Genomic DNA, 24996 nt, shown 5'->3' on the forward strand with positions numbered 1-24996 from the left:
TTTTGTGTTTTTGATATAAAGTCTCTTTTGTCTGCTATGAGTTATTCCTGTATGCTTTTGATTTACATTTTTGTGAAATAATTTTTTTAATTCCTTCACATTCAGTCTATATGTATCTTTACAGGTGAAATAAATTTCTTTAAGCAGCATACAGTCAGATTTTTTAAATCCATTTAACCTGTCTACATCTTTTAATCGGAAATGTAAAACAGTTTGCATTCCAGGTGTTATTGTTAGGTGATGACTTACTCCTGTCATTCTGTTCATTGTTTTCTGATTCTTGCATACATCCATTTTTCCTTATCCATCTTCTGTTGTTTGCCTTTACAATTTGGTGGGTTTCATAGTGATAATGTTGGGTTCCTTTTAATTTTTTTTATTTTTTTCTGTTTGCCCTCAACTAGTAAATTTTATACTTTTTTTGTTTTCATTATGGTAGATAACATCTTTGCACTTCCAAATGGAGGGATTCCTTAAGCATTTCTTGTAAGGCCTGTGTAGTGGTGATGAATTCCTTCTGTTTTTATTTGGAAAAGAATTTACTTGCATTTCAGTTTTGAATAGTAGCTTTGCTGGGTATAGTATTCTTCACTGGCAGTTTTTGTTGTTGTTTGTTCGTTTTTCTTTCGCACTTGGGATATTTCATCCTATTCTCTCCCGGCCTGAAAGCTTTCCACTGAGAAGCCACTGTTGGTTTTAATGGAGGCTCCCTTATATGTGAGTTGACTTTTTCCTTACTGTTTGTAGAATTATTTCCTTGTATTTCACTTTTGGCAGTTTGATGATAACATTTCTTGGAGGAAACTTTTGGATTGAATCTGTTGGAAGATCTGTGAGCTTCCTGTATTTGAATGTCCACATTTATTGTAAGACTTGAGAACTCTTCATTTAGCTCTGCTGTGGTCTTTATTATTTCTTTATTATTTAAGCGATTATATTTAAAAATATAATATTTCTTTATTCCATTGGCTTTCTCCTCACCCTCTGGGACACTGAAGTTTTGAATATTTTGTCACTTTGTAATGTTTCATGTATTACATAGGCTTTGTTAATTATTTTTTTACTCTCTCTTTTTTTTTTTTAATTTTGTGTGACTGGGTTATCTCAAAAGACCTGTCTTCAGGTTGATAAGTTCTTTGTTCTGCTTGACCTTATCTATTGTTGAAGTTCTCAATCATGTTTTTTCATTCATTAAATATTTAGTTCCATGATTTATCTCCTTGTTGAATTTCCTCTTCAGATTATGAATTGTTTTTCTAGTTCATTTGTATTGTCATCTGTGTTCTCTGGCACTGTGTTTCTTTAATATTACCATTTTAAATTAAATTTTAAGTATTTCATATATTTCCTTTGCTATGAAATCTGTTACTAGAGAATTATTGTGTTGCTTTGCAGGTGTCATATTTTCTTGCTTTCTCTTATTTCTTGGGTCCTTGCATTTACTATTTGCACATCTGATGTAACAGTCACTTTTTCTGATTTTATGAATTAGCTTTTATATGGAAAGGCTTTTTTCTATAGTCGCGTGTAAGGAAATCAGATTAGCAGCAGAGGGGGATGTCAGCAGGGCTTCAGGGATCTGTAGATGCAGCAGCTTTAGGGTCTCAGCGTACAATGTATTCTCATGAGGGCTTGGCTCGCAAAACCTATGTAACTATAGTATTGGTTGGGTAGGATGCTTTGGCTTTGTTTCTGGCAGGGCGCAGTAGTGTGTTCTCTGTATCATTCTGTTGGCTGTAATCAGTATCATTAATGTATTGGAGTTCCTCTGTGGTTTAAGCTGCAGTTATTAGTGGAGGCTATGGCAATGCATTGCTGGGGATGGGATGCTAGGCATGCTGGTCCTCAGGTGCCAGTGGTGGTGGCGTCTGTATGCATAACATTGGCAGTGGCAGTAGCAGTGGTGGGTCAACCCTCAGGCCCATGAATGGTGCATGCTGGAGCCAGTAGTGGCAGTGCAGGACTGGGCAGGCCAGTCCCTGGCCCCTGAGAAACACACTTGGGTGCAGACTGCAAGAAAGGAATTGGCCTTTCCTAATGCTCCTGGATGACATGCACACGCTACAGTAGTGGGGGTCAGGGTGAGCTGATCAGGATCTTAGAAAGTGTGTGTGTGTCTATACCCACAGTGGACAGGTGGGTTGGATCAGTCCCCAGGGTCCAGGATGATACATGCAGGTATTGGTTGCAGCAGCAGTGGCTTTCAGGGCACAATATAGTCTGGTGAGGCTGGGCTCTCAAAATAGCACAATGCAGCAGCTGCTTAGGTTTTGGGTGGTTTATGGGGCAGGGATGGGCCTGTCTTTGGGTCCCTGCATGGTGTGTGCAAGCACCAATGGTGGCAGGCAGGACACATCAATCCTTAGAATCCAGAGGACATGAAGAGTTGCTGCATCTGTGGTGGGTGGAGCAGCCCTGTCCTGTCCCCGATGGTGCATGGGGATGCCAGCAGTGGCAGGCAGGATGGACCAGTCCCCAGGCCTCCAGTTGACCTGTGTGGGTATTGGCAGCGGTGATGATGTGAGGGACAAGTCTGTCTTCAGGTCCCAGGATGGCATGTGGACGGGCCAATAACCAAGGCCCTTGAAGGCACTTGCAGGTGCGTGGCAGTATTGCTCCTGTTGGGGGCAGGATTGCTCTCCATGGCAGTGGCCCTAGGCAGGTGGCTCTCAAGCCCTGGGGAATATACACTTTGGCTCAGTTTTTCTTGTGGCAGCCTCTCTGGTGTGCTGTACCACATGTGCCCTGGGGTGTAAGGCACTGCATGGGCTAGAGTAGTGGAAACTCAGCTGCACTGCTGGGTCCAGCTAGTGTCATGATACTGCAGTCCTCCTCAGGAAGGACATAGGGGGATGTCAACAGAGCTTCAGTGATGTAGATGGAGGAGCTTTTAGCTCTCAGGGCACAGTGTAGTCTAGTGAGGGCTGGTCTCTAAATATAGCACAATATTGCTGCTGTTTGGGTCTCGGAGGGGTTACAGGACCCAGCGTGAACTCCTTCTTTGAATTAATCCTATCAAGTGAACTCACAGCAGCTCCTATTCCAGTCTCAGGGCCTGTGAGAGCCAAAGGGTTCTCCTGTATTAGGACTGTAGGAGTGGGCAGTGGGAATTTAAACCACTGGGGATCTTTTATTCACCTTTTTCCCACAATGGGAAGTTCCTTCTGGCTCTGAGCTGATCCTGAGGGGCCAGCTACTTCACTTCTCTCTCCTTCCTTGCTCAGAGGTTCTCTGTCTCTTCTCTGCTGAATTCCCAGATGCTGTATTCCACTTGTGGTTACCTACTTGGTGTTTAGGTCCCTCTGTGTGCAGGAGGCAAGTGCCAGGTACCTCTAGTTTACCCATGTTAAAGTCTCTTGCTCATTTAAAATTTTGATATATATTACCAATTTTCCCTAATGAGAAAAGCAGTGTGTATTTTGCTATTTTTCAGTCTGACAAATATCTCATTAAATTGTCATTTCTTTAAATATGAACATAGTTATACATTTTTCACATGTCTAAAGGCCATTGTAAATGAGAATTTCTTATCCTCTAACTTTGTAATGAACTAGTTTATTAATTATTATTAATTTATAAAAATCATTTGAATATTAAGAAAATTTAAATATTTGTCAGAAGCACTCTAAACATTTAGGTAGTTTTTAACATTATCCAATTTAAATTTTACATATTAATTTTCTAGTATAGTGAATACTAGGGCTGCAACTCTGTCATAATTTGTTATCTTATTCTCTAAGTGTCTTTTCTTCTTGTAGCTTTGTTTTCCTATTTCATAGAAAATAAGACATCATCTTACCACTTTTCCCACTTTTAAATTCAATTTATCTTCTGCTCTTCAGCTGGTTTTTCAGAGATCTGTCTTAACCTTGGTGACATTGTCAATCAACATATGCCACCCAGGTCACCTGCATTATATTCATCTGAATTCTTATACTCACCTGAATGCTTATTCCAGACTTACCGAATCTCTGAGAGTAGGAGTCAGGAATCTGCATTTTAACAAGCTCAGACTACAGTTTGTGAACTCCTGCTCTAAATAATCCAGATGATGCAATTTTTCTTTGTTTTTAATTTCTTTTCATGAGAATTAGCCTGTTTGCCTGTTTTCTTTTTTTTTTTTTTCTTTCTTTCTTTTTTTTTTTTTTTTTTTTTTTTTTTGAGACAGAATTTCACTCTGTCACCAGGCTGGAGTGCAGTGGTGGGATCACAGCTCACTGCAACCTCCGCCTCCCAGGTTCAAGCGATTCTCCTGCCTCAGCCTCCCGAGTAGCTGGGATTACAGGTGCGCTCCACCATGCCCAGCTAATTTTTACATTTTTAGTAGAGACGGGGTTTCACCCTGTCTACCTCAACCTCCCAAAGTGCTGGGATTAGAGGCATGAGCCACCACACCTGGCCCTGTTTTCTTTACATTGTTTATTTTCTGTCTTTGCCATTGCATAGGATGTTAAGGTTATTTTAATTGTGAGAAACACTCTCCCTACAATGCAAAATGCCACTGGCATTTCTTTGTCTCCCTCTCACCTTTTTCCATATCTTTTACCAACAGAAAGACACATATTCACAGAACACACACACACATACACACACACAGTACATACACACACACATGCACGCTCACACACTTCCTGGCTAGTTATCTTCTGGAAGTGGTCTTCCATACCAGAATCAGAACTCTGGCTTCCCTGAAAAACAAACAAAACGAAACCAGCATCTAGGAAGCTGATGATTAGCTACACGGTTTTCTCATTCATACCTGGCAAGCAACTGGAGGTGAGGAAGAGATGAACAGCAAGAGTCAGGATTGTAATGTGAGACATGCTCTTAGGTGCTCAAACACGTCTGAGTGGGTCATTGTATTGCAGTTTTATAGATCCAGTTGCTTTGAAAATTTCCCCTAGGTTCTAGCCATGGTTATTGACAAGTTTTACATTTTGGTGAGCGTGTAAGTATTCATGATTTTCTGTGTCCACTTATGCGTTTTCAGTGTGAAACTGAGACATGATACATTAAGAACTCCTATCCAGATGTTATTTTAAAACCATGAGCTGAAATTGAACATGTCAGAACTAAAATAGGCATACAGAGAAAGGAAACTTAGACTTACCAGAGAAATATATTATCAATAAAGTAAGTAAATAACTATTCCCACCAATAATAAATTTTAAATTAATCAAATATTTAGGATGTTTTAATTCCTGTCAAAATATAAACTAAGTGAACATGTTTTCACTTTATCTTCATGACCTATCGGTTGAGCCCATCTCCTTGGTAAATAATAAGGAGGTGAAGGCAAACTCAGAAAAGCTAAGGAAAAAATAGCTTAGTTGAAATCTACCAAAAAGAGAAATTCCTACTGTTTGTTTTGTATGCTGTAAATAATTGATAGAAATCAATTTCCTCCCCCCCGCCACAAAAAGATCTCAATTACAGGTTACATTTCAATAAGTAATGAGAAAATGTATCATAAATTTCAAGAGGTAAAATCCACAAAGATTTGAGTCTTTTAATAAAAAACTATAAGTAATGATTTTATAATAAAAGTTATAAGATTCTAAGACATACTTGAAACTGATTATTTATGAGTAGTTATTTTGAACTGTTATGGATGAAATTGTTTTTGTTTTATCAACAATTCTTAGCAACAAAATTTACTGACACATTCAGGGCCTTTTATTTTAATACAGGGAAAAAAAAATGAGTAAGATGCAGCAGTGACTCTTCCCCATTGGAAACTATAAACCAGCAAAGTTGTAGGCCAAGTCCAATGTTGATTAGTCTGATTGATGATCCACTCTATTCCCAGTAAGATCCAGAAGAAAATGAAGAAAGGGAAATGGCAAAGAAACTGCATGCAGTCTTTACATTCTTTTATCCATTTATCTATTCAACTATTCATCCATTTATGGTTGTAAGCAACAAGGTTGTGCAGGGATACAAAATTTCAATAAGTTACCATTTTTGGTCTCAGGTTATTTAGGAAGGAAAGAGGTGAGAGGTAAGGCTATGTAGTGGAAAGACACAGAAGCGAGATTAGACTTTATGCCTCACCACTTCCACCACAGTCATCACTGCTACCACCCAAGTGTCCAAGTCGCTTGTTCTACTTCAGTAGCCTTCTGCATATCCTTCTGCCTCCAGTTTCTCATCCCTGTCATCTATTCACCAGATAGCAACCTAAGTTATGTTTTACAAATGTAAATCAGACCAAAATCATGCAGTTTTATTCCATAACTCTTAGAGGAAAATGTCTCAGTCATGGGTTACAAGATCCTATGTGACCTAGTCCGGTTTTCTCTCTCAACTCAGATCTCAACACTCCCTGAACTCACTTTGCTTCAGTCACACTGGCCTCCTTGCATCTCTCTGAGCTTGTCAAGCACACTTTTTTGCTTGAGGGCCACTTCACTGTCTGTATTCTCCACCAGGAGCTTTTTGTGGTTTGCTTTTTGACTTCATTCAGTTCTGCTCTCTTGTCATCTCATGAGCCACCTTCCGTGAGCACCCTATCAAAAAGTGGACTCTAGGTCCACTTCCTCCCTTTCCTCATATATATTTTCTTTCCAGAACACATAACTCACATTATGCTTCACATTATGTTGAATGTCATTTATTGTCTGCCACTTCTCACTATATTATAAGCTCCACGATGGCAGGGACATGGTGTCTTTTTCTTTGCTGTATTTCCTGTATAGAAAATATTACCTGATAGCCGGGCATGGTGGCTCATGCCCATAACCCCAGCATTTTGGGAGGCTGAGGTAGGCGGATCACCTGAGGTTAGGAGTTCGAGACCAGCCTGGCCAACATGGTGAAACCCCATCTCTATTAAAACACACACACACACACACACACACACACACAATATCTGGGCGTGGTGGTAGGTGCTTGTAATCCTAGCTGCTCCAGAGGCTGAGGCAGGAGAATTGCTTGAAGCCCTGGGAGGTAGAGGCTGCAGTGAGCCAAGATCATGCCACTGCACTCCAGTCAAGGCAACAGAGCGAGATTTCATCTCAAAAAAAAAAAAAAAAAAAAAAAAAAAAAAGAAAGGAAAAAAGAAAACAAAAATTAAAATAGTACCTGCTTCATAGTAGAATAGTCAATAAATATATGTTGTATAAAGGAATGAAATCCACATTTTAGTCCTCAGTTCTAATTCTGACAGATATACTTTGTACTATATTTATTTCTAGGATTATGGGTCAATATGCAAAGTAAGTGAAACTTACTTTTTTTAATACACTTGGTCAATGATTTGTCAATTAATGCCAAGAGCTTCTTTGGATGGCTATCTTTTATCATGATCCAGCCTGCTGGCTGTCTCTTTTTTTAAAATACCTTTTCCCCTTCCATCCCATTCTTTTTCTTTATAACTATCCATCTCTATTTCCAACATCAGATTATGTGGATCTACCTTTATACTGCTTCCTAATTTTTCAGGTCTATGGCTCGGACATGTCATGCAGCATTCTTCCAGGTCGTATCATGCAGTGACTCTTCCTCTAAACATACCAGCATGGCTTTAGATCCAGACCAGAACTAGATATAAGTCAGAATTCAAGTAGGTCAATCAGAGAGTATATCTAAGAGGAATGTCCAACCAGAACATACCTCATAGATCTAGGCCAGAATTCTCAGTAGATCAATCAGAGAGTGTATCTATGAGGTATATCCAACCTCACATCACTCCTGGTTTAACGAACTCAGGGATCCTGGATTCATTCCGGGTTTCTGCTGAGGAATTGTTTGTAACTATGAATAAAACTACCAACTGCTACTCCTCTCAAGAATAAAACTTCCTCTGGCATGAGTTTCAGTGGTCATAAAGTAAGGCAATATTTCATTAATTTTCTTTGCCTTTTTTCCTGGTATTTTGCTAAGATTTGATATCAGAAATGTGTCATGAAAGAAACTTCTATATCTTTTTTCTTACCCTACAAAAATTGACTATATTTTTTCCTCCAAAGTCATTGATTCTTAGGAAAGTTTATTATCATAATGACCGGGCACAGTGGCTCACACCTGTAATCCCAGCACTTTGGGAGGCTAAGGTGGGTGGATTACTTGAGGTCGGGAGTTTGGGACCAGCCTGGCCAACATGATGGAACACCGTCTCTACTAGAAATACAAAAGTTAGCCAGGTGTGGTGACACTCACCTGTAATCTCAATTACTTGGTAGGCTGAGGTAGGATAATTGCTTGAACTCAAGAGGTGGAAGTTGCCGTGAGCTGAGATTGTGCTGCTGTACTCCAGCCTGGACAACAGAGCAAGACTCCATCCTAAAAAAAAAAAAAAAGAAAGAAAGAAAAAAAAAGACAGAGAGAGAGAAAAGAAATTTGATTACTATAATTTACAATTGTGACTAATCTTTCCATTTTGCCTGTTTTCCTCTCTAGAGAATTCACATTGGTCTAGATGATTTTTTCTGACACATTATGTATAGTCATTTATTTTTTTCATTTTTATTACTCTAACCTTTAACCTTGTTAACACTATGGCTTACTTTTGGCAGCCAGGATTTTGATGATTTCTTGCCTCCAAAGATCTCCCAACATTATAAGATCTTTATAAACCTTCTCTAAGATGGAAAATGGTAACTCATCCTACCTTTTTTTTTTTTTTTTTTTTTTTTTTTTGAGACGGAGTCTCGCTCTGTCACCCGGGCTGGAGTGCAGTGGCCAAATCTCAGCTCACTGCAAGCTCCGCCTCCCAGGTTCACGCCATTCTCCTGCCTCAGCCTCCCAAGTAGCTGGGACTACAGGCGCCCGCCACCTCGCCCGGCTAGTTTTTTTTTTTTTTTGTATTTTTTAGTAGAGATGGGGTTTCACCGTGTTAGCCAGGATGGTCTCGATCTCCTGACCTCGTGATCCACCCGGTCTCAGCCTCCCAAAGTGCTGGGATTACAGGCTTGAGCCACCGCGCCCGGCCCCTACCTTATTTTTTAACTTCTAATTACATGGCTTACCATTCTTAGCATATAAAAAAGAACCCATGATCTAAATATTGTTAATATGAAGTTATAATTACCTTGGAAATGCCTATGTGTGTTTTGTATCTATAATAGTCTGTCATAGTTTAGAACCAAAGTTTCTTGGTGATAAAATTTTTTGTTTGTGAGCACACAATAGCTAGTAAAACATCATGCATACTGAATCCTAATACAGGTTTTTTATTTCATGTTGTTTCCAGACCGTTTATGTTACCACCTATTAGAGCTAGAGCAAGCATGGGGAGGGATGATTAAAATAGTCTTAATGAAATTATATGTTACAAACTATATGGTAAAGCAGTGTTTATGCAATAAAATGATGTCACAAAGTAAGGACTGAAAAACGACACTCCGATGATAGCAGCAAATTTTCCTTTGGCATGAGAATGGGTCAAGAATATGCCATTCCTATTGTCTAAACCAAAACATAATTGTACATTTCTGCATTACACAGAAAAAAATCCATGAATAAACAGTTTCTGAAGAAAATACATTATTTTCAAGTGAATCCTGGTAAGCACCATTTAAAGGAAAATAGTCACATTCTTCCAAATTTCCAAGCTTTTTCCTTGTACAGTTTTAATGAACCATTTTTATTCTGATAGTAAAATATTCATATTTCTCATTGAAATTCAAAGATGAAATTTTGTACAAAAGTATACTGCAGCTTGGAAAACTAATTAAATGTTTTATTTTGTACATGTAATGAGCTAGTGAAATCTTTGTTGCCAAAATTAAAAATGTAGGAGGATTGATGGCTAAATAAATTCTGAGAGTCATTCATATCATATGAGATTGATGCCATTTTGTCAACGCAGTCTAACCACTAAGCAGAAGATAATTTGAGTAGAAATTAAGGTAATTTGAAGTATATTTTTGAATTTGATATGACGATATCTTACATTGATTATTTGGTGGGCATTAGTTAGGATATAATTGTAGTTTATTTTAAATATCTCTTGTATGATATGTGAGTACCCATCATGGAAGGAATATATGAACACATAAGAAAAACAGGTACTTGGATTTTGGAACAACAACAGCTCACTTTTTATAGAATCATTTAAGAGTCATTAACTACCCAGAATGTAACTGAGAGACCACGAATATGAAACAAGGATGACAGGAAAGTAAAATATTTATTAGACTATCCACAAAGCCTATGTAGTTTACTTCTATGATTACTCCCCATTCAAAGCCTATATACTTTTATCTCGACATGAACTTAACAAATTTGATTAACTGGTTTTCCGTGCAGTGGTGCATCAATTCACAGTGGAGTCAGCTAGAGTTACACTGATACAGTTCCAATAAGGCAAGGAGACAGCCTCAATGTATATGGGTATATATACATCTACATGTATGTATACAAGAAGAAAGAGGTAGGAAATTAGAAAGCAGAGCACTATGGAGGGTAATTAATAAGTGGGTCTTAAGCTTGGAAAATCTTGTTGTGATGTAGCAGAGCCCCAGATTCAATCATACAGCAAGGAAATCTAGAAAATGTAGTCTGGTTGTGTGCCTGAAAGGAAAAGGACATAGTCTGATAACCAATTAGTTAAACTTGCCCCAAATACTGGGGTTCTCGATGATTTCTGTATTACAAGTCACTGCAAACAAACAAACAAACAAAATCTTATATTTAGTATTTGCCACTTAGGGGCAAACATCACAGGTAGATCTCATTATATAGAATCATATCATTTCTTTTCATTTTTGTTTGTACTGTCCCCGAGATCGACCTATATCACCAATTAACTCAATATATTGAAAATCTTTTATTATATTGGTTAAAGTGCATAATGAAAGAACCCAGTTACTCTTTTGTTGAACTGGCAGAATGGGCAAACAGATACCGATCTCCTGTTTCTGTCCACAGAGAACAATAAATATCAGCTGATAGTGCATGAGAGAAACAGCGTAAAGGGATAAAGATTAATTCCCATGGGTTTAGAAGCAACTTTGTAAGGAGAAAATGATTAGCAATTTTTCTAATTTTTTTCCCAGCAAAGAGGCTGGTAAAACCCTGATACTTATAGAGTTATCATAGCAGGTACACTCTTAGGAACTAGAATGAGTAGTCTCTAGATAAGAGTAAAACCAGTTTTAATTCTTTAGAAAGATTAAGGTATCTTTCCTATCTCCTTTCCCATTTCCATCCTCAACAGGGAGACTTGTGAAGTGAAGAAGTGGTCTGCCTATGTGTGGCTGCAGTAAAGTAGACAGAAGTGTTTCTTTTGTGGGAACAACAGGAATGAAGAGACTGTAGGAATGTAGGGAGTTTGCAGAGTCCAGAAGGATGAATTGGACAAGATCTGTAAGTTCTGAGCAGAGCAGCCAAATAAGGAGGAAGAAACAACTTCTACAGTTATGGAGAATTGAAGTACAGATGGGTTAAGCAAATAAACTGAAGGTCTTGTCTGAAAAACTGACCAGAATGCGGCCTACTGCTGGCTTTTACCTGCTTTCCAAAGTATAGAGCCTACTGCATTGAAAGGGACAGGGACTGGGAAACTTTTTTTTTTAAATGGCACAGCATAAATTCAACGTTCACTCAAACTTACCGCCAAAATATTTAAAAACATCAGTAGAGAGAAAGGAAAAAGCTCAGGCTTTTAATTGGAAACAGTTACATAATTTCACAGACATGCACACATCTTAAATAGGATCCCATTTAAGTAAGAAAAAATGTCTTGTTTTATGTAATGTTTCTTTTGACATAAATTCCTCTCTCCCACTAAATACCAGTATCAGCAGATCATTTCATTATTAACTTGTTCACTTAAAGCACAAAGTAGAGCTAAATTCATCTCCTCCAAGAGACCACAACATCCTGTACCTGTCGACAATCATGGCACTTGCCATATTGTATTGAATTGAAAGTTAACATGTCACCCTTTCCTCCCTAAGCTCCATCCACTTCAGATCAATGTGTCCATATTTATATTTCCAATGCCTCACATGCAAACTAGGGCAAGATACACACCCAGTAAACATTTTTTGTTAGTTAGTGAAACTGAGTTGCCTTTTTCTTTAGCATCTGTTCATGTGCAAATACTCTTGGAAAAAATAACACATTAATTCAGGCTCATTCCTAATATTTGCAGAGGCAAGAGCATAGATGAAGGTCCACATACCATAGACCTAAATAGTTATATTTTATAAATCTAACTAATAAACTGTTAAATAAAATATATCCTAACTTCCTACCTAAAAAAAAAACCCCTTCATATCAACATGATAAAAATTGTATGTAATAGCAGTTATATTTTAAGATGCTAAAAGCTGGAAAAATGCAAAAGTTAAAATGTAATTATCAATATGCATATTTGAGTGTTATGCTTAGATTGGTAATATTTTTGTTTTTAAGTAAATGTATGCATAAATCAGTATCTTTTTTTCAGAAAATATACTTTCTCACCTTTATTTTAGCAAAATCACTAATTTGTTCTTATAATAAAAATTTTCAAATAGTTTACATTTGGCTTAATGTGGTGCCAAACAATACCTTTCCTAAGTCACATGATATCTGCTTGTTTTCACTATTTTCTGTTTTTAAAATTAAGGCACACCTTCACTTTGAAATGTTTTCTCTCTTTTTTCTTTTCAGCCTTTACTTTTTCTAAATTCTAGCTATGTATTTTCTTTTTCTACCAAATCATAGTTTACACACTTTGTTAATATTTAAAGGATTAAAAAATAAAATGTTGCTGTATTCAAAATACACGTTTAAGTCTACAATTTATACAAAGGTTCAATTTAAACTTTCAAATACAAAAATTAAAACAAAATGATTTCTATTTGTGTTCTCAGATAGTTTATATATAGTTTTCAGAAAGTTTTTTCTAAAGTACTCAAAATATTTATTTAAATGAAAACAAAAAACAAATTATAAATATTACATATAAATTTATACAGTAAATCATTTGAATACAGTTGAAATTTAGTTAAGCCTCATATGTCTAGATTTTAAAAATAAAATAAAACTATTGACTTTTTTTTTTTTTTTTTTTTGAGACGGAATCTTGCTCTGTCGCCCAGGCTGGAGTGCAGTGGCCGGATCTCAGCTCACTGCAAGCTCTGCCCCCCTGGGTTCACGCCATTCTCCTGCCTCAGCCTCCCGAGTAGCTTGGACTACCAGCGCTCGCCACCTCGCCCGGCTAGTTTTTTGTATTTTTTAGTAGAGACGGGGTTTCACCATGTTAGCCAGGATGGTCTCGATCTCCTGACCTCGTGATCCGCCCATCTCGGCCTCCCAAAGTGCTGGGATTACAGGCTTGAGCCACCGCGCCCGGCCAACTATTGACAATTTTAACATTAAATGGCCATCTAGTTGGCAAAGAGGTATCAGGCTTCATGTATATTAACATAGAAATTTACATACACAAATTTAAACGTCATATGAATTATTTAATATTTAACATAGTTCTCGACCATTATGTGCACCTGTTTTAATTAATGGTACTGCCGAGATTTATGATTATCTTCAGATACATACAGTGGAACCAAAGGAAAGTAAGCAGTGGGTGCTTGTTAATGATGCTTAATTATGCAATAATCTACTGCATTTCTGCTATCCAAAGGAAGAATCTGGCAAGTTAATTAGTTTGCCCCTTCTCTTACCTAAGTGCTTCCAGAGCACAAATTTCTCCCCATGCTCTAAAGCAGTATCTTCCTGTTGTCAGCAGTGGTACAACCTGCAAATCTTGGTAGCATTTGGACACTGTCACCTTTTGTTTCTAGGACACAGGAGGAAAAATGGTCCAAAATGTTTCTCTGGGTCTTAGAGGACAGGTGGTGTTACTCACAAGAGGTAATGCTTAGTATTCTGGCTTGCTCTGTGCCAGCGCCAAGTGTAAGATCCCAAGTGATAGAGGAGCCCAAGAGCTATTTAATGATGAGTCTATATTTGTGATAAGTTGAACCTTCTAAATTCATCAGTCCCAGAGCAAAGGTCTCCATTGGTCTGGGTTTCAGGGTAGTATTGTGTTAAATTTGTACCTGAGTTTATCAAGTAAATGTTTTCTCTTAAAGAGCACAGGGATACTAGACATCTGAAGAGAGAGGTTAGGGGAGAGCTTAAACTGAATGGTGAAAAGAGTGAAATTAATTTGGAGGGAGCTAAAGCAAAATATCATCTTGACTAAGATTTTGTTTGGGAGTTTGGCCTAGAAGTATTAGTTTATTACTCTTGTTTCTATGTGAGTACATGTCTTTATGTTCACCTCCCTCCCTCCCTGCCTGTCTCCCTCACTCTCTCCTTCTCTCTCTCTCTCTCTCTCTCTCTCTCTCTCTCTCTCTCTCTCTCTGCTCTACAACTTGTCTTGAATTAATCCTTGTTCAGATAATTTGAAACTGTTGACCTGGGGTTGAGTTCTCTCTTACGTTCACTATTGGGATTTCAGTCCCTCATATCAGGTTTTGAAAAACAGGGATGCCTTTAATTTGTTTATAACAATCTAATTGCTTCAGATAGTGTTTTAAGAATTTAGCTTAGAATGTAAAGTGTAGGATGTTTCTGCTATAAATCGAAGTCCTTAGGAGACTCACAGACCTCAAGCACAATTTCTCAGAGGGCACATTCAACCTGGATATAGCTAGATATATTTTGGGTTTCACTGTGTTTATAGTTGTAGCGAAAATTGGCCAAATATTATTAAGGAGGGAAAAATAGCATAGATAAACATGCTCAGTAACATTATTTGTCTCTATTCCTCAGCATTGTATGTTCAGGTCACAATAGCTTAACAACTGTGTTAAGCTATATTTTTTGAGCAAGAGAGAAAAACATGCCACATAGTAGGAAATCCTGCTAAAAATGTATCAAAAAAGCCAAAGGGTGCAAGATAATTTTAGGTAAACCTACAGAATGAAGAAGAAATCGTGTGCCTCATAAGTTACAGATATTTTCTCTCCTTTTCAACTATTTTAATGCTTTAGGGGGTAAATAACTAGGCCAGAAATGTGATCTACTCACCTCATATCTCTGATATTAAATAATCAATGTTTGTAGCTCCTGACTCATGTTTTATGCATGCTTAAAATTTTAATTCTCTCTGTCACTTTGCATCAAACTAAAAGCAGTGAAAATATGAAAATCTGCAGATAAATAGAGAAATTTTAGTATGTTATTACTCTGTAACTACATCAGACTTTTCACATTTTTTAGTAAGATGGATTAGAACATTGAAGTTATTTCGCATTAGTGCTTAACCTATTCTATATGGGACTTATAATTATTTCTTCATTTTGTAAAATTTTAGGTCTGCTTTTAGCAATTCATTATACCTTTACATCTAATATACTATTTTCATCCTTTTAGAAATTCTATTAATACAAATAGATTGGAACATAGCAGCATTGTTGGCAAACCAACCTTTATTAAATATTTGATTTTATCTGTTACAGAACATGAAAATCAGCGGTTATGCAAGAGCACTGATTATATGAACTTGCATTTCAAAGTGAAATGGTTTTATAATGAATATGTGCGTGAACTTCCCGCCTTCAAGGATGCTGTTCCTGAATACTCCTTGTAAGTAGTAATTTTCACACACACACCCTCAGATCTAATTCACAGTCCTGTAAAATTACACCTGAATTGTGCAGCACTAAAATCTCTTCATATAATCTTCATTGAAATGAAGAAATTTCTGTTATGAAGTTAACGTTACAAAATTTGCGTGTCTTTGGGAACTATATTTAATTAAATTGTGTTGCATATTTCAAATATGCCCTTCCTGGATATTCGACTCAAAGACAAAAAAATACATAATAAGACATGGCTCACGTGGTAAAATGAAGAATTTTCTGTAAAAGTACCAGAACACAGATTTTTTTTAGGGGAAAGTATGGTGCTTGTATATTGACTGATATATTCACATTTTCCTTTTTATTCAAACTTGTAACTGTCTTAGGAATTCATATTTCTAAAATAGAAATAGTAGTTTAACAGGGAACTTTTTCATAAATATACCTCTTTCAAACACATTGATAATCACACAAGGACTCATGTAATATTCTGCATTTGATATGTGTTAGAATTCTATTTTATTCTGTTGAAGAGTTCTTCCCTATGCCAGGCACTTGCCAAGTGCTGTAGACCAATAGAAAAGAAGCTAAAGACCCCACCCTGGAAGGAACTTATACTCTAGGAGATTCTGATAAGCTCAAAGATCATGATAAAGCAAGGCAAAATGCAATGTGTGCTAATTTAAGGAGCATAAGCAAAGTGCAATAGGGTTTCACAGAAGAGAGAAATTACCTCTGTTTGGGGAACTCCACACAATATTCATGGATGGGATAGCATTTGATGTAGACTTTATAAAATTTACCAGGTTACAGAAAGGAAAGCAAGAAAAAGCATTAAGATGGAAATGAAAGTTATGAGCATAATTATGGAGGTAAGAATATACGAGCTATCGTCCATAGGAAGTGAGGCATATTTCTATTTTTATAAAATTAGTACAAAGTAATATTTTTAAAAATAATGTAGGAAAAGTAGTTTTGAGCCAGATTGTTATAAATAAATATTGTGATGCTTGTACCACATTCATCAGGCATTGTGGGAGTTGGAAGAGACAAGGAATGGGGGGCAGAGATGAGATTTAGAAGGTAATGAATGATTGAGAAGTGAAATTAGAACAGCTCTTTAACACAACTTTTCTCATACAAAGTATATAAGAAGTAGTGGGACAGTGGGATAACTTAAAAATGCTAAACTATTGGGTATTGAGTGTTGGGGAGATTTTGGTCAAAAGATAAAACATTTTAGTTAAGTAGGAGGAACGAGTTCAAGAGATCTATTATGCAACATGGTGACTATAATTAGTGTATTGTATTCTGAAAAGTTGCTAAGAGAACATATTTTACATGTTCTCACCATAAAAATGATAAGTATGTGAACAAATGCATTTGTTCATTATTTCAATTTAGCCATTCCACAATGTATACGTATTTCAAAACAACGTGTTGTACTCAGTAAATATATACAACTTCTTTTGTCAAATAAAACATACTTAAATACAGTAAAAATTATAGTCTTCATGTTAAATAAACTGATAATGTAGAGTGATTGCAGTACATATGCAAAGGGTGAAGACATGGGAGAGAAATTTTGAAGACAGAATTTACAGAATTTGTCAATTAAAGAAATATGGGGTTCAAAGAAAGAGGAAAGGTGAAGATTCCTTAAAGAACTAAAGGTAGATCTACCATTTAGTCCAGCAATCCCACTTCTGGGTATCTACCCAGAGGAAAAGAAGTCATATACCAAAAAAGATCTTTGTACATGCATGTTTATAACAGCACAATTCACAATGTCAAAAATATAGAACCAGCCCAAATGCCCATCAATCAACAAGTGGATAAAGAAATTGTGGTCTCTGTGTGTATGTATGTGTGTGTGTGTGTATATATATGTGTGTGTGTGTGTGTGTGTGTGTATATATACACCATGGAATACTACTCAGCCATAAAAAGGAATGAAATAATGACATTCACAGCAACCTGAGTGGAATTGGAGACCATTATTGTAAGTGAAGTAACTCAGGAATGGAAAACCAAACATTATATGTTTTCACTCATAAGTGGGAGCTGAGCTATGAGGAAGCAAAGGCATAAGAATAATACAATGGACTTTGAGGACTTAGGGGAAAGGGCGGGAGGGGGGTGAGGGATAAAAGACTACACATTGGATATAGTAAACACTGCTCAGATGATGGGTGCATCAAAATCTCAGAAATCACCACTAAAGAACTTATTCATGTAACCAAACACCATGTGTTCCCCTCAAAATCTATTGAAATGAAAAAATTAAAAAAAAAAAAAAAAAAACAAGAAAGAGGAAAGAGTTAAGCATGAGGTCTGTATGTCTAAGTTGTTGGTAGTATCACTGATAAGGAATAGGAAAGTAAAACGGAGGAGCTATTTGCCAGACACTTCTGCTTCTGGCTCTGTCTAGACACTCTACACTAGACTAAAATCAGACTAATATGTTCCCTGATGGCCAAAAAAAAAAGGTAAAAAAATCAAACAGCATCAGAAAGACAACAAAGGCAACCAGGACTTGAGAATCTAAGATCCCTGAGAAAAGAGAAATGCGCTAAGGTGAGTCCTGTATTTTGTTGCATCTTCTCTCCCATGTTCTTCACCCCCATACATCTGCCAGTTTGCAATACAGGGCTTGCAGAGCAAACGGCCAACAGTAGCTCAGAGTTTACAGCTGTCTTCCTGGACTGGAGAAACAATATGGGTGATGGTGCTATGAAGGCTGCTTGGGTTTGTGAGACCAAGATCCCAGAGAAAAGGAAACCACAGAGATATGAGCACAACATTCTACAGGCAGTTCCCACTGAAGGCATTTTCTGATGCCTAATTTGCCTACGTGTTGAGATTGGCACAGAAAAAAAATCAAGTAGAAAGTGGGCACTAAGAGATTTGGAACTAAGTAGATACGTTAGCAGTCTCAGTGCGGAAGCGACAAATGTTAGAGGTCGAGGCTGGTCCCCTTGTGCCTACGTACAGTAACAGCCTCTCCTGTTGTAGCGGTAACCACCATCTGATGCCTAATAGCATAGGTTAGTTTTATAGATTTTTTTTATACTTTATATAAATGGAATCATACATTGTGTGCAAAAAATAAGAAAGAAGGAACATTATAAACACTCCAGGCTTTCAGGTGAGATCTTTGAAGGTCTCTGCCCTAGAAATAACGGCAAAGTGGAAAGAGATCAATCTAAAAGCCAACACTGTTTAGATCAAAGGTCCACAGCTTTTCATGGGTGATATATAATATTCATCAAAAAATTGAAGGCTACCAGACAACAGGACTAAATGACGATGTGGAGATTATGCTTCTTCAGCAATGAATTGAAAACTCAGACCCCCCCAAAAAACAGTAAGAATAAAGAAGTTTGAGAAATATGAATAAAACATTTAGCAATATCTCTCTATATAGGTATCTATATTTCTATATGTATATCTGATCAGCCAGAGTTTCCATAATTTTTCATTGACAATGCTTACACACAAAAACATCCATATAAAATGTATAAACAAAAATGATAAAATACATATTGTTGTTAGGTACACACGGTACATTTCTAATACATGTTAAGGGGGGAAATCATGTATTACATATTCTTGACACTGTAGAATTAAGACAGAAATCAACTCCAGGAAGATAATTAGATAACTAAATACAGAAAATCAGCAGAATATTCTAAATGCTCATGAGTAAAGAAAGAAATCATGGTAAAAAAATACAAAATATTTTGAATTAAGTGCTAATAAAATATGGCACATCCAATTTTGTAGAATGCAGCTAAAATAGGAAGTAGATGAAAATTCAAAACGTTTTTGAAATAGAATTGTAAAAGTGTGGTCTATTTAAAACTTTATTAAAGTTCTGTATTATAGCCACAATTAGAAAATTATATATAAATTATACCATTTAAATAACATTAAAATCATCAGAAATAAATGTGATGAATGACATACAAGCCATCTTTTCAAGCAACTATAACATATTATGAGAGAAATTTAAGAAGAACTAAATGAAATATGTAACATTCCTAAAAAGATGCATTATTATAAAGATAGTAATTCTCCACATGGACCTACAGTTTCAATGCAACCCTATGCACATTTCAAGAGATATTTTTGTGCAAATTGACAAGATTTTTAAAATGCACGTAGAAATGCAAAGTGCTTAAAAATACAAAGGCAATCTACAAACTGGAGAACTACATTATTGGTTATCTAATAAGATAGAGTTCTTTAGAGAGTGTCATGTTAATGCATTTCTCAGTCCGTTCTCACACTGCTATAAAGAAATACCAGAGTCTAGGTAAAAAAATAAAAATAAAAAGAAATAGGTTTAACTGGCTCACAGTTCTGCAGGCTGTACAAGAAGCATAGTGGCTTCTGCTTCTGGAAAGCTCCCAGAAAGCTCTCAATCATGGCAGAAGGCAAAGGGGGGTGGGGCATCTCACATTGGGAGAGCAGGAGCAAGAGAGAGTGAGGTGGGATGTGCTGCACAGTTTTAAATAACCAGATCTCATGAGAACTCAAACACTATCACAAGAAGAGCACCAAGGGGATAGTTCTAAACTATTCATAATAACTCCACCTGCATGATCAAACCACCTCCTACCAGGCCCCACCTTCAACACTGAGGACTACAATTTGACATGAGATTTGGTGGGGACACAGATCCAAACCATATCAGTGCGTAACAAATGAACCAAGGGAACAAAATAGTCCAGAGGCCAATTCACATGTACGGCATTACGTGATTTACATCAAAGATGCAAATTCAGTGCAGTGGGGGAATCAATGGTGCTCTAAATAAATGGTGCTAGATCAACTGGGCATACATACGGAAAAAAGAATTTATGCTCAGAATGGAGAAAAAAAATCTTAAACAATTTCCAAAAATCAATTGTCTATAGATTCTAGATGATAACAAAGAAGTCCGAGGTAAGCACCCGGGATCATTTACAGATTAATGTGAATGGGTAGAAGCTCTATGGCAAAGAATTAAAAAATTAATAAATGGGTTGATAGGGAAGAGAGCACACAAGGTCTACATTTTACAAGAGTTTGAATTTTGTAGGGAATTACAGAGTAACTATTGGAAACGAAGCATATTTGAGACAGCATGGGAAGAACCAAGACTGGGTAGAGGTTGGAGGTAAAGAGGAGGAGATTGATTTGATGGAGAACAGGTAAAGGTCTCTAAGGAAGAAAAACTGCAAGAGAGAATGAAAGGAGATTGTTGATTCTGAATTACTCTCATATACAAAAAGAGCAGCATTCCTGTTAATTATATGCAAACGGTGTCCTTTGTTTTAGGTAACATTATTCATTTGTTACAGGTGGTTTGAACCTTTTGTCATGCAGTGGCTAGATGAAAACGAAGATGTGTCGATGGAATTCCTTCATGGAGCACTGGGAAGAGACAAAAAAGATGGAGTGAGTTTAAATTACCTTCAGAATGTTCATTGCCATGATTCAGTCACATTGCTTACTTTTAACCGAATGGGAATTATTAGACTCATTGTTATTAATTGTTTCCATTCCCCAATGACCAAAATTAATTTAAAACACAGTTTCAATGGTCTGGTCAAAACCCTAGAAACTTGCCTAAATTTATTAAAAAAAAAAAAAAAAATCAGTCACCCATTTTTCCCAAGATTTTCTTTAATTCTTACATTAATCTGAATCTACAGCTTCCCTAAACTTGTACAAAACATCTTTGTTATCCTGGGACTTTTCCAGGATTTCTAGATTAGGAGCAGACATTCTCCCAGTCCCTCTGCAGCAGCTCCCAAAATCTTGAGCCACAATCGACTTGCTAAGCTAACCTATTGCCTGTGGGGAAAATGAAATACAAAAGAACCAGTACCTCAATTCTGCAGTGGAAAAACCAATTAGCAGCAGCTTGCCCCGTGATATTAGTTCCACCACACTTTCTGGCAAAGGAAATTAATGATTTTAAAGTGGGTAGGCATTTTATTACTGGGAAATGTAGATAGATGATACGGGAGATTCAGTTGTTGATGGGAAATAATGAAGAATTTCGCATTCCCCCTCTAATGCACTGTTTGGGACGCCTTCACCTCCTCTCCTCACAGTTCCAGCAGACATCTGAGCATGCCCTCTTTTCTTGCTCCGTGGTCGACGTCTTTGCTCAGCTGAATCAGAGCTTTGAGATTATTAAGAAACTGGAATGCCCTAATCCTGAAGCATTATCTCACTTAATGAGAAGATTTGCAAAGGTAGGTTAAATAAAATGAGTCTTCTTTTCTTCTGGGTCTGTGGCGATCTGAAAAATGCTATTGTTTTGTGGTGTTAGTCTTCTCTGACACCCCTACCCCAATTTATGTGTAATTCTCTACTAGTAAGTTCAGTTATTTCCAAGATTCCCATCTGATTTCCTGCATTTCCTATTTCTTTAATATGGATTTATCATCTTAAAAACCCATTTATTGTTCACATCGATGACTCAGCTACTTATAATCGAAGAAATTACCATAGATTTCCAAATTACTCACATTTCAAATGTGGTGTTTTCTAGCTGAGAGTAAGCCTTGGCAATTGCATATTCATTAATTAGGAAGATTAACCTCCTACTTTAAAAATATTAAATAACAGCCAAAAATCATTTATTTAAACCATTCTTAGAGATGACTTTCTTAGTCCTCTTGGGTGATACTAATTTCCCAATATAGTGAAATCTATAGGAGAGTAATTCTAAAAATTCTCTAAGTCTTTTCTTGATGAGCAGCTGTGTTTGGGTGAATGCCAAGAAAAGAATGAAACTGGGTCATTAGGAATAGTGTTTGAAAAAGTATGTCACATACTATTCTTGGAATTCTGTAGGATTTAGGGGTAGCAGGATCACATGAGAATTTAAAAATCTCAGGGTAAATATATTTAGGTTAATATATTTAGTAACATATTATAATTGTACCTGATATTAGAAAAGTAACTAGAATTCACCCTCAGAGTAGTCAGGCAGGTAGGTTATGTAAGTTGGGAGATATGAGTGCACGGTAACAGGGTAGAAGGAATGCTGAATTGAGATTTCTAGACCCTGGGCTCCAGCCACCCCTTGGTAGCTCTGACCTTTCTTCAGCTGTAATACTGAACTTACCCACAATAAGCCTGCTGGGGTGTAACCAAATGTACTGAATGGAAGTATAAAAAGGTGGGAGGTCACAAGGAAGGTCTTAGAATCACACTCAGGAAAACACACTCTCTGAGGCAAGAAGAAAAAAAATTAGTTCCATGTATTACTGAGGAGATGTGTGCTTTTATTGGTGCAATAAAAAAATCAATTAAGTAAAACATTTTTAATCCATGGAAATTCAATAATATCCAATTGTCAACAGGAAATAATGTAACAACAATGAGAAGCATTTTCTGGAAAAGAAGAAATTAGTAATTTTCATTGAAAAAGAAATTCTCTTTTATTAGAATGATTTGAAAATCTATTACAAGCATTTTTCTTTAACTCTTGCAGTGACTTACTATACAGAATAATAAATAAAAAGCAAAATCAATTAAACATAAATATAAAATAAGTAAAATCAGTCAAATCCATTTTACCATTGTCAGCCTTTCTTTTTCCTTTTTTTCCTTTTTTTTTTTTTTTTTTTGAGACAGAGTCTTGCTCTGTCACTGTAGTACAGTGGCACAATCTCGGCTCCCTGCAACCTTCACCTTCCAGGTTCAAGTGATTCTCCTGCCTCAGCCTCCCAAGAGTAGCTGGGATTACAGGTGTTCGCCACCATACCCGACTACGTTTTTGCATTTTTAGTAGAGAAGGGGTTTCTCCATGTTGGCCAGGCTGGTCCCAAACTCGTTATCTGCCTTTCTATCTATAATTTGTATTTTATATAACAAAACAGATAAAAAATGGTTTGTGTTTACTATAATTAGCCATTTCACAAGAACTGCAAACTATTGGAATTTGTTTTTCTTTCATCAGATGTGACTGACTAATTCATCTTGAAAACTCGACCCTTCTAAGTATTGGAATCCTTATATCAAAATATTCTAAAATCTCATTATCTTTATGGGATTTATATTGATTTAAACAGTCTCCTGGAGATAAGAAAAATTAATCGTATCTGTAGAGATTTAAAAATTTTTGCATTTTAAAATGGGATTTAAAGGGACAGTTTATTCTTACCAAACAGGATATAAGACTGAAAAAGTTACCAAACAAAATGCTTCAAATTTCATATCAAGAACATTCAGAAGCTGTGATGAGTGATAAAATGGGTACATGAGTAGTCAACATTCCTATGACTACACTGCTGCTCTTGACAAGTATGGGTAATTTAATTTTAAAAATAGATATGAAGTAATGTTATTTTTAATATTGCTTAAAAACAAACAAACAAATATTAAGTCCTGGGTATGAGTCTGGCTGTTTGCCAGGTGCTGAGATACTGTGGTAAATGACGCACACATATTTCTATTCCTTGTTCTCTGGGAACATAATTATAATTTTTAAAAATAATAATGATAATTCATTGAGCATTATTATATGCTAATCACTTTATATATTTTCGTATTCTTCACAACCATCTAATTAAATGGGTGCTATTATTTTCCCTCATTTCCATCCATGATAAAACAGACTAAAAATGTTTAAATAATTGAAATGATATGGATAAAATCCTTTCAACCACTAAACTATACTCCCTTCTCATTCTGGTGTGATCAGAACTAAGTTAGAAATTTGGAGAATAGAATCTCACTATTTGTTTTTTACCCTTAAGGTCAAACCGAGGCATTTATGGTAACAGCAATGGGAGACCCCATCTTATGTTGGATGTGTTAAAATGCATTACATAAATCAGTGAAGTCACATTTCTAATGTTGTTGAACCAATAGACAGTTTTCTTGTCTTCCTTGTGTTGTTCTAATACTGCATTGTTCCATGCATAAAATGTGAATGAAAAGATGGATTTTGAACCACACTTCTTATCTTACTGATCATAAGAGCAATACACTAGATGGAATAACTGGAAGTGTTGACAGGATATTTAGCCCACTCCTAACAGGGTGGCATTAGCTCAGAAAAACACAATGCCTTTGTCTGAGTAATTGATGTCCATCCTACTCAATACTCCACCAGTAGCTGTGTGTCAGATCAGAACTGATCATAGCTGAAAGATATTTTAGTCACCCTGTCTGATCCTTTAAATGCAGCAGAATCATTCTCTGTACTGCCACACTCCCATTAGAATTTCATGTTATTTAATCTGGAACTTTTTGAATAGCAGCTCTTTATAGTATCCATAAAAGAGCCCTCTACTCCTCATGACTATTTCTTTAGAACAAGATGCAGCAGCCCCTGCTAGGCTGTTTATTCCCTCCCTCTGCACTGTACTCTCTTCTGAAGACCAGTAGTTCCCCAAAGATAAAATCATGACCTAAGCTCACACACCCAGAAGTCCTACGTTCCAGGCCTTGCCAGGTGCCC

The 24996-nt window shown here is 36.6% G+C and overlaps 1 protein-coding gene across 2 annotated transcripts in view; it reads left to right on the forward strand.

Moving 5' to 3' along the window:
- The window catches only part of UNC13C (unc-13 homolog C), a 701690-nt gene that overhangs the window by 533372 nt on the left and 143322 nt on the right, over window positions 1-24996 (forward strand). For both annotated transcript variants that reach the window (XM_030930702.1, XM_010352869.2), the window contains exons 19-21: window positions 15402-15528; window positions 20873-20969; window positions 21632-21775. In XM_030930702.1, coding sequence (XP_030786562.1) covers window positions 15402-15528; window positions 20873-20969; window positions 21632-21775 — 368 coding nt within the window. The remainder of the gene's footprint in view (window positions 1-15401; window positions 15529-20872; window positions 20970-21631; window positions 21776-24996) is intronic.

The sequence above is a fragment of the Rhinopithecus roxellana genome, chromosome 5 (assembly GCF_007565055.1).
Source record: "Rhinopithecus roxellana isolate Shanxi Qingling chromosome 5, ASM756505v1, whole genome shotgun sequence".
In the NCBI taxonomy this organism is placed as follows: domain Eukaryota; kingdom Metazoa; phylum Chordata; class Mammalia; order Primates; family Cercopithecidae; genus Rhinopithecus; species Rhinopithecus roxellana.